This window comes from Hylobates moloch, unplaced genomic scaffold (assembly GCF_009828535.3).
Source record: "Hylobates moloch isolate HMO894 unplaced genomic scaffold, HMol_V3 SCAFFOLD_8, whole genome shotgun sequence".
NCBI classification, from domain to species: Eukaryota; Metazoa; Chordata; class Mammalia; order Primates; family Hylobatidae; genus Hylobates; species Hylobates moloch.
The window spans coordinates 34,784,719-34,802,470 of NW_026652283.1; the positions used below are offsets into that span (position 1 = coordinate 34,784,719).

Sequence of the window (17,752 nt, forward strand, 5' to 3'; positions counted from 1 at the left end):
GCTCAATTTTGACAAATTTGTAAGATCAGATAAATATGCTTAGAGATTTTGAGGGCATACCCCCTCCTTTCATTACAAATCTCAGATTTTAGTCCCTTTTATTTAAACCAGATTAGCAAAACTGAGAAAGTTTTTTAGAACATGGAGTGGTATACCTGAGAACACAGCAAACACCTATGTCATTGCTTTGTGATTATGCGTATCAGTGTATTTCTTCCTCCAATAACAGAATATTCTGTTCTCCAACTTGTAACCATGCAACATTCACTGAGAACGCTCTTTTTTTTTTTTGAGATAGGGTCTCTGCCACCCAGTCTGGAGTTGCAGTGATCTCGGCTCCCTGCAACCTCTGCCTCCCCAGGCTCAAGCCCTTCTCCTGCCACAGCCTCCTGAGTAGCTGGGATTACAGGCGTGCGCAACTACCGCCTGGCTGATTTTTGTACTTTTAGTAGAGGCGTGGTTTCACCATGTTGGCCAGGCGGGTCTCAAACACCTGACCTCAAATGATGCACCTGCCTCGGCCTCCCAAAGTGCTGGGATTACAGGTGTGAGCCACCGTGCCTGGCCACTGAAAATTCTCTTAAGAGCTACCTAAGACTGCCACTCCTTCCCTCCTCTGAAGCATATGACTACTAGTGACTATAATGCAGAAAAGGGTAAAGTTTTAAGAGTAAATTGCACAGTTGCTTCTAGAGGGCAAACAAGGTTAGTTTTAATCTACTGCTTCCCTATTCAGCTGACTCAGCTAATAATTCTTCAGCCTGACTACAAAGTCCAAAACAAGCCTAGCTTTGCTTCCTATCATGCTAGGAGTCATAGGTTTATAGATGACTACTGCGGTTAGATTTGAATACAATCCTTCTTCCCTGGGATTAGAAAAATTCAGCTCTAGAGACTGTCAAAGATGGTGCTTTGTTTCAATCAAACACTTGGCTCTGTGGGACTATCCAAGCCAAGGAAAATGAGGTAAGTTGAATTATGACAGAAATCTTTATTAAAATGTCTTTCAATAATATGTTTAGCATTCAATATACACACATACATATGTACACTCTTTGACACACCTCACAGATTGCTGCCATCAGTTTAACCAATAAATTAAAACTAAAAAGAGGGAGGGGAGGGGAGGGGAACTAACGGCAAACTTTTTATGTTTTATCTGGTAAGAAATTGTGAATTTCTCAGAATTTCCCTGGGTGAAAACCTGTGACCGGAGAATCTTTCAAATAAAATACATAAATCTCTACCCCTTGGAAAAAAAAAAAATTCCAAAAGATGCAGTTACAAGTGTGCTTCTCAGAACAGGAGCATTCATTCCACTTCATACTCTGGCTTCTCCACCTTCTGGCTTCAAGACAGTTTGTCCCTCGGCTAGGGCAGAGAGGTTCATATGGGCACTTGGGCTCGGTGCACCTTGGGCTCTGGGGGTCGAGGGGCAGGCTGCAGTATGGGAGCGGGGGGAGCCACACTCATCTGAGGTGATGTCTGGCACATCATCTGACTGTGTATCAGAGCTCTCTAGGTCACTGCGGATGCTTTCAGGCTGGGCCAGGCTGATGTCCCAAGGTTTGCTGGCCAGGCAGTCTTTCTGTTCACAGCTTTGGTGTCTGCAGGGGGGATCCTCTTCACTGCCTCCGCCACCACTACCTTCTTCTTCATTCCCTGCCATCTGAGCATGAACATGGAGCGAATCCTCCGTGCTGCTTCCACTCACCAGCTGATAGTGGCTTGGTTTGGCTTCAATGTCCACTTGGATTTCCATATTGTTGCATTCTCTGTGGAGACAAAATCCACTTTGCTGAGTCATGCATGGGTCATGCTAAACCTGTTGGTAAGAGCAGTCCGTGGGTTCAGGATTAGGAATTTCAAAAAGTTAGGTAAACAGTGAACTAGAGCTCATTTTTAACAAAAATAACATTTTTAATCTAACACTCAAATGAGATGGAGGCTGGACACGGTGGCTCATGCCTATAACCCCAGTGCTTTAGGAGGTCGAGGTGTGTGGATCGCCTGAGTCCAGGAGTTTGAGACCAGCCGGGGCAACAAAGTCAGACCCTGTTTCTAAAATAAAAAAAATTAGCTGGGCATGGAGGCATGTGCCTGTAGTCCCAGCTACTCGGGAGGCTGAGATGGGAAGATCACTTGAACCCAGGAGTTCAAGGCTGCAGTGAGTTATGATTGTGTCACTGTACTCCAGCCTGGTTGACAAGAGCAAGACCCTGTCTCTAAAAAAACAAAAATAAAAATAAATGAGATGGAGAAGAGTAATTAGATCCTTTTTGCTGATTTAACTATACATGCACACGTGTGCTCAGATGCACACACACGTATATCTCAGCTAATCTCTTTAAACATATAGAAAGAGCTTCCAAAATTCAGCTAAGGGTCAGAGCCTCACGCTAGCTTACTCAAAATAGAACACTAACAGCTTTTTACTACCATGCCACAAGCAGAAGAAGCCAGAATACCTACCAGTGGGAGTACCACAATCACACCATCCCAGATATACTAGTTTCTCAAAATAAAAGAGAAAGAAGCTATGGGAACGCTATCAAGCAAAGGGCAAGCAGAAACCCTAAACTCGAAGACATCAATGAACATCAATGTAGCTCTTTAAGTTCCATGTAATTATACACTGTTGGAATAGCCAAGAAAGACAAAAAAAAAAAAAAAAAAGAAAAAAAAAGAAAAGAAAAAAGTATATAAAAGGAAGAAAGAAAATAAATCTCTAAAAATCAAGTGCTAACAAGAAGAATCAAGAGATGCCAAACACTCAAGTACCAAGAACTTGCTCAAATGAATCCACAGGTTACACTATATATCCCACGAAATGGTACATACAGCCCTAACATGAGGCATTGAACTTCTGAAGACCTAGTACCCAACCAAAAAATGCAACCTCTCCTGGACATCTGACTGTTCACTGTTCACATACCTGTCCTGTGGGTTGTAGGAACTGATTATGGAACCGGCCATAGCACGAGTGCTTGCGTTGTCACTAATTGCACCAAGACTGGCTGTGTCTTTGGGGAAAATTTCCTTTTGGACATCGGCTTGAACTTCTAACCTGTGTAAAGAGGGGACGTTCAAGTTAATATGAGACCTGGGTATTCCAAGACAGTCTGCTTCCTGGCACACATCTCTTCCATTACTCTCTTGCAAATTGTGTTTGTCTGTCTAATCTTCTCCAATTGTCAAACAGCGCAAATAGATGCCCATACATTTTTTCTCTTAAATATCTATTGAAATCGTCCCCTCCTTTCTATCCCCACAGCTACTGCTTAACTTCAGGTTTTCATCATCTCCTGCCTGGATGACTACAATTGGGCTCCCTCTCCAGTAGCTCTTAAGTCCAAGTCAAACAACCTCTAGAACAGTGCCAGTGTGAATAAAGACCGAATCACTCTAACAATTCTCTAACGCTTGGCTCCCTACTGCCAACAGGCATTTAAGGTCTTCCTGATCTGCCAGGAAGCTCTCTGTCCAGTTCTATCACTCCCTATAGATCCGAAATCATAGTCACTCTGAATTTTTTCTTTCTTTAAATACCTATACATTTTATACTTCCATGACTCTGCACATGCTATTCTGTCTCTCTAGAAATTTCCTTTCTCTACCAAACTTATACTCAGTCCTTAACAACAAAGGAACTATCACTTCCCTCATTATCCCAGCAAACCATTCACTTCTTGCTAAGTACTCCCACAGCACCTGCCTACTTATTTATTACTTTTTTTTTTAGAGGGGTGTCTCACTCTGTCACCCAGGCTGGAGTGCAGCGGCACGATCTTGGCTCACTGCAACTTCTGCCTCCCAGGTTCAAGCGATTCTCCTGCCTCAGCCTCCCAAGTAGCTGGGATTATGGGTTCCCACCACCACACCCAGCTAATTTTTGTATTTTTAGTAGAGATGGGGTTTTACCATGTTGGCCAGGCTGTCTTGAACTCCTAACCTCAGGTGATCTCCCACCTAAAAAAGGTGCCGGGATTACAGGCGTGCGCAGGCCCTGCCTACTTATTATGATGCATCTGTCACTTGTCTGTTAACCCCACAAAAGGAGAGACCACAACTCGTTCACACTTTACCTTCCTTGCCTTGCACATAATAGGAAATCAAACATTTAACATCAAATTACCTCCAGGGAATGAGACTGAAGGACATATAGGAGCCAACCTCTTCCCTCCTCTTGGAGCAGCAAACTCCCAATAGTGTCTCAGAGCCCATAACTATTTCCTTTCTTGGCTCCAACACCACTTTGCTGCACACTTAAGTATTTCCTCATAATGGGTTTCACAGTCAAACCGGTCTGACTCATTCTCTTCCTATAAAATAAAGGCTTTCACAGAACTACAACAGCTGGACTGGCTAAGCTGCAGTTTCAGCAAGTCAGTCTCCAATTATGTCTGTCTGCTTATTTACAGGGGTGTTGGTTTTAAGAAAGCACAGCAGTGAATACGCCAGCATGTGGGGGCGGGATCCCCTGACAAGAGACAACCAGAGTCATGAGATGCACAGACGGGTCAGCCGCAGCCTGCAGCTGCACATTCAAGCAGCTTCCATCCTACTGCCTGAGCCTTTGTTTGCTGCTCCAGCCTCAGGTGCCCTTCAAAAATGTGCCAAGGCCCAGGGAAATGAGGGCATGCAATGGAAAGTGCATAGTGTCAGAGACCTGGGTTCTAGTTTCAGGTCTGCCACAGAATCACTCTGAGTTGGAAGAGTCTTTCAGAAAGGCCTCCTACTTAGGTGGTTCTCAGATGCTGGTTCATGCAACGGCTGTACTAGAATTACCTGGGGAGCTTTTTCAAAACACAGATCACCCCCTAGGTGCCACTCCAGGAAATTCTGCTATTCGTTCTGCGCTGGGTCCCTGAAGTCTATTTTTAAGAGGCTCCCAGGTGATTGACAGGCACTCAGGTGTGAGATCCAGTCCACCTGCCATCTGTTGCTTGAATCCTTCTTATAGCCAAATAGCCATCTGGTCTCACTGTAAACATTTCCAGGGATAGGCAGCTCAGTATCTAATAAAGTAGCCTTTTTCCTCTTTGGGCTTTCATGTTGCTTTTCCCTATATTCTCTATACTGAACCAAAATTAGTTTCCCTTTAGCTTCTGCCAAGTCATCTTAATCTACCTTTTGGTATGAGGCATAGAAGTCTAATCCTTTTCACAGCTGAAGGTCCTTCGGATAGCCGAAGGCAACTACCTTCCTGTCCTGCTTTGTTCTACCTTTATCCCTCCCTAGGCCTTTCTTCTCCATTGCATTCAACTAACTGCTTCTCAGGCAACATGTTATGCTCCTCTGAAAATATACACTCTGGTCTACCTAACTAGTGAAATGACCAAGCAAGTCACAATCTTTTTAATTACAAAGCTTTATGTATTTTCAACACAAGTACATGGAATTGATTTTCCTTATCTAGCAAATGGAAATAGAAAGGTAATAAGGATTGCAGTATCAATAAACCAGCTGGGGGCAATGGTTCATGCCTATAATCCTAGCACTTTGGGAGGCTGAGTTGGGAGGATGGCTTGAGGCCAGGAGTTTAAGACCAGCCTGGGCAACAGAGCAAGACCCCATCTCTACAAAAAATTGAAAACGTTAGCTGGGTGTGGTGTGTGCACTTGTAGTCCTAGCTACTCAGGAGGCTGAGGTGGTAGGATTGCTTGAATCCAGGAGGTTGAGGCTGCAGTGAGCCATGATTCTGCCACTGCACTCCAGCCTGGATGACAGAGTGAGAAAAAAAAAACAAAAAAAACACCCCCAAAGCCCACTATCAATAAACCATCATGGGCTGGGCGTGGTGGCTCACGCTTGTAATCCCAGCACTTTGGGAGGCTGAGGCGGGTGGATCACAAGGTCAGGAGCTTGAGACCAGCCTGGCCAACATGGTGAAACCCTGTCTCTACTGAAAATACAAAAATTAGCCAGGCATGGTGGCGCATGCCTATAGTCCCAGGAGGCTGGGGCAGTACAATCACTTGAACCCAGGAGGTGGAGGCTGCAGTGAGCCAAGATCGTGCCATTGCACTCCAGCCTGGGCGACAGAGCAAGACTCCATCTCAAAAAAATAAAATAAAATAAATAAGCCACGATACAGCATAAATGCTACTGAAAGCCAGTGACAAGCCTAATGGAGAGCATAGCTTTAGGAATTCTATAAAAATGCCTACTCTCCCTTCCTGAAGCAGGCAGCCTCAGGCAGTCAAGGGGTTTCCTATTTGTAAAAGTAAAAAAAAAGGCCTGGCGCGGTGACTCACGCCTGTAATCTCAGTGGTTTGGGAGGCCAAGGCGGGCGGATCACGAGGTCAGGAGATTGAGACCATCCTGGCTAACATGGTGAAACCCCATCTCTACTAAAAATACAAAAAATTAGCTGGGCGTGGTGGCAGGTGCCTGTAATCCCAGCTACTCAGGAGGCTGAGGCAGGAGAATTGCTTGAACCCAGGAGGCGGAGCTTGCAGTGAGCCGAGATCGCGCCAAGGCACTCCAGCCTGGACGACAGAGTGAGACTCCATTTAAAAAAAAAAAAAAAAAAAAAAGTAAAAACAAAACAAAACCATTGACAATTAACTCAAAATAAGATGATATATGGCACAAGCCTGGCACAGAGAAATGGCTCAATGTGTTACTTCTTATAATTCTAACCATTTCTGCCAGAAATTATCTATTTGTTTACCTGCTATATTTTCCCTTGCCACTGGAGAGAATGCCGCCACTCAGCGTGCCCCCTGAGAGGGCTGCAAAGCTGGCTGTTTCGCTGTAAGGACCTTGCATAACACTAAGTCCATCTGTAGGGCTTCCACTAGTGCTCAATACACTAGTCAGGCCTTCAATGCTGCTTTCCCCAATGCTGGGATTCTTGAGGGCTCGCCAGGCATCTGCCACTGGGGATAGAACCAAACATCCAATTCAAGACAGCAGAACACCAAAACGGTCAGTAGGCATTTTCCTGCAATGACTTTTCAGAGTACTAACATATTTACTTAACGAACAGGTACTGTGTGCAGTCGCCACACATCAAGTGTTTTAACATATGTTCATATTTAATCCTCCAAATAACTAGGCATTAATAGCCTCAATTTTAGATGAGAAAACTAAAATTTAAAACTAAATGACTTGTCCAAGGCCATGGTAGTTACACGAAACTCTAACTCTGATTCCAAGTCCACTATTCTTTCCACTACACTGTTGCTTCCATGTAACCAAACATGAAGATTTAAAAAATATGTTTGGGTCATGTGCCGATTTTAATAGGAAGCTTCTAGTAGAAAGCTAGAAAAACCGGCCGGGCGCAGTGGCTCACGCCTGTAATTCCGGCACTTTGGGAGTCCGAGGCGGGCGGATCACGAGGTCAGGAGATCGAGACCATCCTGGCTAACATGGTGAAACCCCATCTCTACTAAAAATACAAAAAATTTAGCCAGGCGTGGTGGCGGGCACCCGTAGTCCCAGCTACTCAGGAGGCTGAGGCAGGAGAATGGCATGAACCCAGGAGGCGGAGCCTGCAGTGAGCCAGGATCACACCACTGCACTCCAGCCTGGGCAACAGAGCGAGACTCTGTCGCAAAAAAAAAAAAAAAGAAAAGAAAAAAGAAAGCTAGAAAAACCTTTGGGGATCTCTGTGCCCTACGTTAGTTACTACGGTAAAGTAGAACCCACATTAAAGTAAAAGTCAGAAGACTTGCCCTAGTCTCAGCTCTGTGAAGCTCGTAATAGTGAGATGAAAGCTTAAAGAAATTCCCATTTAGGCCGGGTGTGGTGGCTCACACCTGTAATCCCAGCACTTTTGGAGGCCAAGGTGGGCGGATCATGGGGTCAGGAGATCGAGATCTTCCTGGCTAACACGATGAAACCCCAAACCCCGTCTATACTAAAAAAAAAAAATTAGCCAGGCGTGGTGGCACATGGCTGTAGTCCCAGCTACTCGGGAGGCTGGGGCAGGAGAATCGCTTGAACCTGGGAGGCGGAGGTTGCAGTGAACCGAGATCGCAACACCATACTCCAGCCTAGGTGACAGAGACTCTGTCTCAAAAAAAAAAAAAAAAAAAAAGAAATTCCCATTTAAATGGGGACAACAGCTCCATCCTCCCTCGTCAGAGAGCTGTTTGTTGTAAAAACCAAGTGAGATAATTGTGTAAAATACTCTGAAAATTATCAAGTACTGTGCAGATATAAAGATGTTATTATAATCACTACTACTACCAACATACTTGGAGTTACTTGGAATCCTACTAGTTTGTACCTGTCACACAGAGGCAAGTACCAGGGGAATTAACCTAATAACTTTGGAACAAAGAAATGAAAAGCTAAAAATACTTTACCCCCTACAAAGCTCATTATCCAAAGTAATCCAATGACAATCTCCCTGTAAAATGTGCTGAATTTTACTGATTTTTATCTTGTATATCATAAATTCAAATGGAAATAAACATCCTGCTTTTTACCTGTGATTGGACCATCATCTTCGTCAAATTCAATTTTCACTCCTTTTCCGTTGGCTGTGCTAACTCCACAGCCGCCTCCACGACAAAGAGAAATGGGCACAACCCCATAGACATATGCCAGCATAATGGGGACACCAATACCTGGGGGAAGAGAAGGAAACACGTCAGCTGGCTATTAGGTTGCAAGTGCCCTGAATAATTCTTCCCAGTCTGGGCATGGACAAACCACTTTATAAAGAAAGAAAGACAGAAAGTAGCTATCCCAAAAGGGTGGCCTGGTGTAACAGAATGATGACCAGGCTAGAAATCAGAAAGGTCTGGATTAGATTCTTGGCTCCGTTTACTAGCTGTATAATCTTGGACCTATCTTCCCACGGTTGTCAATAATCAAATGAGAATGTTATATACTGTGCTTTGCAGAGTAAATATATGTTGCTTTCATTTTCCCCTCTTTTAATCACTGCTGAAATGCTAACCTAATCAAGAGCCAATCAAGAATCAAATATTAAATAAGTGACTACTGCTTGGAGTTTAGGATCTCCTCAGGATGTTAATTCCAAAATCTTACTACTGTGTGAGGTAGAATGGCTTAGCTGTTAAGAGCACAGGATCTGAAGGCAGATTAACTTGATTCATGCCCCAGCTAAGTGACCTGGGGAAAATTACTGCACCTTTCTCTTTTTTTTGAGACAGAGTCTCACTCTGTTGCCCAGGCTGGAGTGCAGTGGCACGATCTCGGCTCACTGCAAGCTCCGCCTCCCAGGTTCACGCCATTCTCCTGCCTCAGCCTCCTGAGTAGCTGGGACTACAGGCGCCCGCCACCATGCCCGGCTAATTTTTTGTATTTTTAGTAGAGACGGAGTTTCACCATGTTAGCCAGGATGTTCTCGATCTCCTGACCTCCTGATCTGCCCGCCTCAGCCTCCCAAAGTGCTGGGATTACGGGCATGAGCCACCACGCCCGGCCAATTACTGCACCTTTCTATTAAAATTGTGCTTCCTTTTGTGAGGATTGTGAGGATTAAATAAATTAATATATGCAAAAGTCTCAGAACCACTCCTGGCACAAGAAGAGCCACATTAAATGTTAGTTACACTATTATTATTCTAAAACAAACTCTTATGCCTCCCAAAGTAATGTGAAGCATTAAACAAATCAAAACAAAAGTAATTTTGTTTTGTGGATTTCATGGCAAGTAGAGAAGGAAGATGAAAGGTGAAAACTAGGGCTTAAAATAAGTTTCTTTAATTCAACCTTTTCTATGTGCCAAATGGAGTTCTAGGCACTAACTTAAGAACAAAAGATCGCACACTCTGATAATTTGGTGTGCTTGAAAAACTTAAAAAGAATCATAATCATGGTGCCTAACAGAATTTACTATCAAGGCGGGCTGGCATAAAATGTAGGAATCTTTGAGAAACATGTGGCCATCTGGCTAAACTGCTATGGTCAGAAAGCTGAGAAGAGGTGTGGTCCTGACTAGCTTACCAACACTAACTGCAGCAATAACTGGGGATGCAATGACCGACAAAGTCACTCCTCCAGTGATAGCCAAATTCCTCTTGTGTTTGGAGGTTTTCCTTCCCTCATACCTGCTGTGAATCTAAGAATAAAAAAAGAAAATCCAGGTCAGCAGGTCAGGACATCAATCTTTTGCCAGAGAAAAAAAGGACAGGTGAATATTCACTTGTAAGTTATCTATATTAAAACATATCCTCCATCCCAAATAGGCATCTTTATCAAATGTTAACCTAACTCAGACCTGGAAGATATAAAGTAATACAGACAAAGTTAATCCAAAAAGAGACAAAATAACTCAGCAGAATGAAGTAAGTATTTTACCTTCTTTTTTTTGGAGTCTGTCATGCAGGCTGGAGTGCAGTGGTGCGATCTTGGCTCACTGCAACCTCTACGTCCCTGGGCTCAAGCAATCCTCCCACCTCAGCCTCCTTAGTAGCTGGGACTGTAGGCACATGCCACCATACCCGGATGATTTTTATATTTTTTTGGGTAGAGATGGGTTTTGCCATGTTGCCCAGGCTGGTCTCAAACACCTGGGCTCAACCGATCTACCTGCCTTGGCTTCCCAAAGTGCTAGGCCACGTATTACAAATGTGAACCACCATGCCCGGCTCAGCATTCTACCTTTAAGTCACTGAGACAAGCCAGGCCCAGGATGTTAATAATAACTTTCAGATCTCATGGGGGTTTATGAAAATCCATTTAAGAAAGTAAGGTTATTTTTATCTAAGAACCAGCTGGTTTTCAGGTAGCTCTGAAACATAGCTCCTTCCCATTTCCCTCAAACCTTTACCAACGAACCTAAAGTTGAAACAAGCACAGAAACCAGCATGTCTTTCTTACCTTTCTTCCAACATAAACAGGAATGCCAATGACCATGGCAGGAATGGCAATGCCAGCAATGAGAGAAATCCCCACTGGAGCACCAATCAACGTGCCCAGCTGCCAAAGAATTTTCTTCTTACGGCTCCATGGCTTCTTGCCCCAGAATGTACAGCCAGAGGGGCTGCAGGGAAAACAGACCGAAGTTAATGTCAACATTACAAATACAGTTAGTATTATCAGAGGGCTTGATAACAGCAACAGCCTTCTTTTCAGTAAGAGTGATTAACAGAAGAGTTTACAGGAAATGAATATATTACACAAGAGAGAGCAAAGGACAAGGCCAGACTATTAGAGCTCTGGGCTCTTTAACTTTTTTGGTTGTTGTTGTAAAGACAGGCTTCCAGACTTGAAATTCCTTTTCCATTCTTCTCTGCTGAATTCTGTCTTCCCTAACCCACCAAAACTGATCTAGCTTCCATGACTGACAATACTTGGGATGCTGCATAGCCTTATGCACTTGACATCCCATCCAGACACACTGCACCCTGCACTAATGAACACTCTGATTTGTGTAGTTTTCTTGGCATATGTCCTAACACACCTAATAGATACTGCAAACCATGTTCCTGGGAGAGGATATAAAAAGACCTCATCATAACCTTTGTATCAGTTTGGTATTCTGAGTTTGGCTACTTTTACATTCAGCCCTTCTGTGCCCAACCATTTTTGCCCATTCTCTTTGTGCTATCCTCTCCACTAGAAGGGATAAACAATTTTGAAAATAGGGATCATGTCTTATTCACCCCTATGTCCCCAATGACTAGCACACAGTAAGTACTCAAATGTTCGACAAATTGGCAACAAAGGTGTTGTGTTTCATTTACACGATGAATGTTTGTTTGTAAATATTAACATATTTTATTTGTAAATATTAGCAAACATTTTGTTTGTAAATATTAACTCCTCCACAACAATATTTTAATATTCACTCAATGAGGCTGGGCGCGGTGGCTCATGCTTGTAATCCCAGAACTTTGGGAGGCCGAGGCAGGCGGACCACCTGAGGTTCGAGTTCAAGACCAGACTGGCTAACATGGTGAAACCCCGCCTCCACTAAAAATACAAAAATTAGCTGGGCATGGTGGCGGGCACCTGTAATCCCAGCTACTTAGGAGACTGAGGCAGGAGAATCACTTGAACCTGGGAGGTGGAGGTTGCAGTGAGTCGAGATCGAGCCACTGCACTCCAGCCTGGGTGACAGGGCGAAACTCTGTCTTAAAAAAAGAAAAAAAAAAAATTCACTTAATGAATTCCTTGGGAACTCATTAAATGCAAAAAACTATAAAAAGGTCACAACTCTAGCCTCAAGATACTTACAGTTTAGTAAGATAAGACATGTACATGAAGTGTAAAGTACTGACGATATTTATGACAAAAGATAAAAGAAAGTCAAAGAATGAGGTGGAAAAAGGAGAGGCAACATGGATGAAAGGCATTTAAGTGGCTCTTAAAAGATAAGAACTGAACAAGTTGAGATAAAAGGAGGCTACTGGAAGGTAGGCAGAAAGCATTCTAGGCAAAGGAAAGAACATGAACAAGTATGGAGGCAAGATAGCAAAAGGAGAAAAGCAAGTCCAGACTACCTGTAATATGGCATGCAAAGAAAGGCAGAAAGAACTAGAAGAGTAGCTGGTGAAAACATGATTAGAGGAGCATGTCAGAAGTTTTCCCAGCTTCCTTAACCTGTAATGAGAGAACAGCTGTGTCTTTTTGACATCCTTTTCCATAAATCAGTAAGAGAATAAGACTACGAAAGGAATGGATGCATTTCCCATCTTACCTGAGGTAATGCAAGTCTGAGATCTCTTTCATACAAAGCCAGCAGAATTCACAGCCACACACTGCACAGGTCATGTGATTACAGCTTCCATCATTCATCTTGATAATGTACGCACTGCATCGTGGGCATGGCTTGATGTCATCTGCTATGAGTGGGGGAGGAAGAATGGGTAGAAAAAACACCCCTAGTTAAATCCAGTTTGATTTAATTATTCCTAGGAGTATATATAAGAAATGAGGCAGCAGTCAAGAACTGTTCACTGAACACTCCAAATTGTACAACCTGCTTTACTGGAAGGTTGGCTATGTCTAGACCTCAGGAATTTTCATAAAATGAATCCTGTCTCTTACTGAGCTGCCTATCCCAGCAACTGGCATCTTACACAGCACTTGAACCACACTCTAGCAAGGAGACTTCCTTAGGGAGAAAGATGTTTCCAAGAAAAATGAAATTTCTACCAGTCGATAGGCTGGCAGATTGAAAAGAAGAATCCTAGAGAAAAAATAGCCTGCAGCCTGGAATTAGCTTTACATTTTTAAAAACTGTAGTTTGGGAAATTTATTTTTCAGGTTCAACATGTATCATTGTGATTTGCTGTTAACATAGCCCACAATCCCTTCCCATGATACTTTCAAATTCGAAACCTAAAAACAACTGGGTATGCTATGTAGCATATACTTGGTAATTTTCAGAGCAAGCTATGAACTGTCCTAATAAAATAACAATTTAGGAAATTATGCTGTGCCAGGAAAAAGTGAATGGCAAAATCTTTCCTACTAGCCTCTCCCAAATGACATCAGTAAAATAAAAGTACAAAGCAATAAATCCACTGACATTTTAAAATAGGTTTCCTCTGACTCGTCAAGGTTGGAGCTGAATGTGTGACATTCCTCCTTTTAAGGTTAATCATTAATCTATACTAATAGATAGTTTTCCTTTTCTTCAATCTGTACTCTACTTCCAAAGGCAGTGAGGCACTTAAGTCAGCTTGAAGGCAAACAGCATAGGTTTAATACTAATTAAATGTCTTTCTGTTCACAATGAAAGTTTTGAAAAAGCCCCTAGCAAAACAAACTGAACTAATTGCTCTCCAATCTGAATCATATTACTAAAAAAGTAGGAACTACATAATTCGATTTTGTTGCATTTCAATTTTATATAGGTTGGATAACCTATGATGGTCAGAGAGGGAAGTGCTATCTTTATTATAATATTGAAAGTATTACCAAATGATATTTTCTGCTCTCTGATCCTTTGGAGTACTTGGGTTATACAATAAGATAATTTCTTTCAGCTTTGGGCTCACATCATGAAATACCAAATAAAGAGACAATGAGATAATGCCAACTTATACCTGGTCCAGATTCTTGCCCATAACTGAGACCTGAAGTGTGTTTGGTCCGAACTCGTAAAGTCTGGGCCCTCTGCTGACGGGCCATATCGCATGTCTGATTTGGATGCCATATCTGCTTGCAGTGGTAGCAGAACTCAGTCTGGCAACCTTCCCTCTCACAAGTTAGCTTCGGGCAGCTGGCACAGCCATAGGCAATAACAGCATAACTAGGTAAGGAAACAGTAAGAGATACCAGTAAGGTAAGAATGATCCAACCAAAAGAGACATTATTCATCAGAGTTAACAATGTTTGGCACTACCCCACTATCACATATGACACAGAGAACAGAATACACACACACACATACACACACAAGCACATTTGACCAACTGTAAACATATCCCATGTGAGAAAGTAAACTTTTTTTTTTTTTTTTTTTTTTTGAGACAGAGTCTTGCTCTGTCACCCAGGCTGGAGTGTGGAGTGCAGGGGTGTAATCTCGGCTTACTACAACCTCCACCTCCCAGGTTCAAGCAATTCTCCTGCCACAGACTCCCTAGTAGCTGGGATTACAGGTGCAAGCCACCACGCCCCGCTAATTTTTTTTGTATTTTTAGTAGAGATGGGGTTTCGCCATGTTGGCCAGGCTGGTCTCGAACTTCTGACCTCAGGTGATCCACCCACCTCGGCCTCCCAAAGTGCTGGGATTACAGGCGTGAGCCACCACGCCTGGCTATAAATTTCTTGAGATTCCAAAAACACAAATCATTTATTTCCTTTAAAAAGTGGAGGTGGAATATTTTATTTATCCTGGATTTCTAGCATTTATTCAATCATAGCTGAAGCTGCTTTAGGAGTAGTTTGTCATAGTAAGTTTCATAAATAACAGGGTACAAAACTATTTCCTTCTGATAGTTTGCTATATTTAGAGAGATTAGTATTTGTTTATATGAAGGAAGAGAACATTAGTGAAATAAAGAGCTATGGCAAAAACTAAAGTTTATTTTTTAATTCTTTTTTTTTTTTTTGAGATGGGGTCTCGCTCTGTCACCCAGGGTGGAATGCAGTGGCTCACTGCAACCTCTGCCTCCCGGATTCAAGCGATTCTCCTGCCTCAGCCTCCTTAGTAGCTGGGACTACAGGCGTGCACCACCACGTGCAGCTAATTTTTTGTATTTTTGTAGAGACAGGTTTTCACCATGTTGGCCAGGATGGTCTTGATCTCTTGACCTTGTGATCCGCCCTCCTTGGCCTCCCAAAGTGCTGGGATTACAGGCGTGAGCCACCGCACCCAGCCTTTTTCATTTTTTTTTTCTTCAAGTAAAAATTGTTTTATTGTCATTAACATATTTAATATAAAAAGAAATGCAGCAAATGGCTCAGTGTTGTATTTTTTAAAAAATCCAGGTTTGTGCAGGTTACTCTATTTACATCTGGGAGCAGAGCTGTCCCCACATCAGGCACAGCAGCTGCACTTCTCTGACACCCCTTTGCAGATGCAGCCCCGGGCACACTTGGCACAGCCCACGGGGCAGCAGGAGCAGCAGCTCTTCTTGCAGGAGGTGCATTTGCACTCTTTGCACTTGCAAGAGCCGGCGCACGTGCAGGAGCCACCAGTGGCACAGGAGCAGCTGGGGTCCATTTCGAGCAAACGAGATGCTGGAGCTCCCACTGGTGAGGCCAAAAAGCAGTCAGGCAGTTGGAAAGCGCGCTGCCTTTTTCATTCTTAAGTTCCACGGTGAAGCTGGTCTGACATAGTCACAGAGACAATAACCCTAAAGACCTATGATCAGCATCCCTCTTGAAAGCTCATCTCATCTTTCCATACTTTTTCAATTCAAATCTATACCTTGAAATGTCTTGATAGGCTCTAGAATCCAAGAATACCATGCCTCTATCTTATACATTAATACAGCATTAAGGCCATACCTCCCTTTCTCTCTTCTGACACATTCTTTTTTTTTGAGACAGAGTCTCACTATGTCGCCCAGGATGGAGTGCGGTGGCGTGATCTCGGCTTACTGCAATCTTCTCCCAAGTTCAAGTGATTCTCCTGCCTCAGCCTCTCGAGTAGCTGGGATTACAGGCGCCCGCCACCATGCCCAGCTTTTTTTTTTTTTTTTTTTAGTAGAGACGGGGCTTCACCATATTGGCAAGGCTGGTCTTGAACTCCTGACCTCTGGTGATTTGCCTGTCTTGGCTTCTCAAAGTGTTGCGATTACAGGTGTGAGCCACTGTGCTCAGCCGTGACACATATTCTTCATGTAAAGATTCAGAATTTATCAGCACTAATGTCGACCATTTCTTGTAGTTCATGTTCATTTACCAAGAATTAGTCTCACACAAACAATCCAATATATTTATATAACTATTAGCCTTTCTGATTAATTCCAAATATGTCAATTAAATGCTCAGATTACTCTAAAAAGAAATATAATACTTGTATAAAATAAAATTTTAGCCAGGTGAGATGGCTCATGCCTGTAATCTCAGCACTTTGGGAGGCTGAGGCAGGAAGATCGCTCGAGGCCAGCATTTTTAGACCAGCCTGGGCAACACAGCAAGACCTTTTATCTTAAAAAAAAAAAAAAAGGCCAGGCACGGTGGCTCACACCTGTAATCCCAGCACTTTGGGAGACTGAGGCGGGCGAGTCACAGGTCAGATGTTCGAGACCAGCCTGGCCAACATGGTGAAACGCTGTCTCTACTAAAAATACAAAAAATTAGCTGGGCATGGTGGCGGGCGCCTGTAATCCCAGCTACTCAGGAGGCTGAGGCAGGAGAATTGCTTGAACCCAGGAGGTGGAGGTTGCAGTCAGCAGAGATTGCGCCACCATGGGCGTCACTCCAGTCTAGGTGGCAGTGCGAGACTCCATCTCAAAAAAAAAAAAAAAGAAAAATCAGCCAGTCATGGTGACACAGGCCTGCAGTCACAGCTACTTGGGAGGCTGAGGTGGGAGGACTGCTTGAGGCTGGGAGGTTAAGGCTCCAGTGAGCCACGTTTGCGCCACTGCACTCCAGCCTGGGTGACAGTGAGATTCTGTCTGAAAAAATAATAAATACATAAATAAATGGAAAGTCATTAAAGTTCATCACACAATTTTTTTTTTTTTTTTTGGAGACAAGGTCTCACTCTTGTCACCCAGCTTCTGGACAGTAGTGTGATGATACCTCACTGCAACCTGAAACTCCTGGGCTCAAGTGATCCCACCTCAGGCCCCCAAGTAGCAGTGCATACCACCATGCCCAGCTAACTTTTTTTTTTTTTGTAGAGACAGGGTTGGTCTTGCTGTGTTGCCCAGGCTGGTCTGGAACTCCTGTCTTCAAGCAACCCTCCCGCCTTAGCCTCCCAAAGCATTGGAATTACAGGCGTGAGCCACCATGCTTGGTCTATCACACACATTTTTAGAAACATCAGTAATTGTAGGTTTCCGTGTTGCCATCTGCACTCTGTCCTCTATTCCAATACTCTCTCGCAATATTCAAAGACCTATAATAACTTGTGCAAAAAGCTAATAACATTTTCTGGGATTTATTCTACAGTTTGCTTGTTTATTTGAATGTACGTAAGATGTTAATCATAGCAACTCAAGTTCTCACGTTTATCATAGATTCTGCAAATTGACTTGAGAATGACGCTGAAAATATAAATGACAACGTATCCCCTATGTTATATAATACAGGCTGTATTAAAACTCTTCTCAGAAAGAGCAGTGAGAATAGGTCAACCTATGAATGCAAATGATTCATATCCTGTAGGAGTTCTGAGCAAATTTACCCCACCTAG

The 17,752-nt window shown here is 43.2% G+C and overlaps 2 protein-coding genes across 4 annotated transcripts in view; both read right to left on the minus strand.

Moving 5' to 3' along the window:
* Nucleotides 1-971: 971 nt before the first annotated feature.
* Nucleotides 972-17,752, minus strand: part of RNF19B (ring finger protein 19B) — a 30,913-nt gene continuing 14,132 nt past the window's right edge. Inside the window, exons 2-9 of one of the 3 annotated variants that reach the window (XM_032160127.2) lie at nucleotides 13,986-14,191; nucleotides 12,632-12,776; nucleotides 10,810-10,972; nucleotides 9,934-10,048; nucleotides 8,445-8,585; nucleotides 6,677-6,884; nucleotides 2,936-3,067; nucleotides 972-1,775 (exon numbers count right to left, since the gene is read on the minus strand). In XM_032160127.2, coding sequence (XP_032016018.1) covers nucleotides 1,322-1,775; nucleotides 2,936-3,067; nucleotides 6,677-6,884; nucleotides 8,445-8,585; nucleotides 9,934-10,048; nucleotides 10,810-10,972; nucleotides 12,632-12,776; nucleotides 13,986-14,191 — 1,564 coding nt within the window. In that variant the 3' untranslated portion in view covers nucleotides 972-1,321. The remainder of the gene's footprint in view (nucleotides 1,776-2,935; nucleotides 3,068-6,676; nucleotides 6,885-8,444; nucleotides 8,586-9,933; nucleotides 10,049-10,809; nucleotides 10,973-12,631; nucleotides 12,777-13,985; nucleotides 14,192-17,752) is intronic. The other 2 variants (XM_032160129.2, XM_032160130.2) reach the window with 2 other exon arrangements.
* Nucleotides 15,308-15,654, minus strand: LOC116472898 (metallothionein-1E-like). Its single transcript, XM_032758179.2, has one exon. It carries the CDS (start codon nucleotides 15,605-15,607, stop codon nucleotides 15,422-15,424), a length of 186 nt encoding a protein of 61 aa, XP_032614070.1. The 5' UTR covers nucleotides 15,608-15,654; the 3' UTR covers nucleotides 15,308-15,421.

Excerpts from the sequence above, each read along its gene's own strand:
- LOC116472898 (XM_032758179.2), bottom strand. The coding sequence starts at position 15,607 with ATGGACCCCAGCTGCTCCTGTGCCACTGGTGGCTCCTGCACGTGCGCC.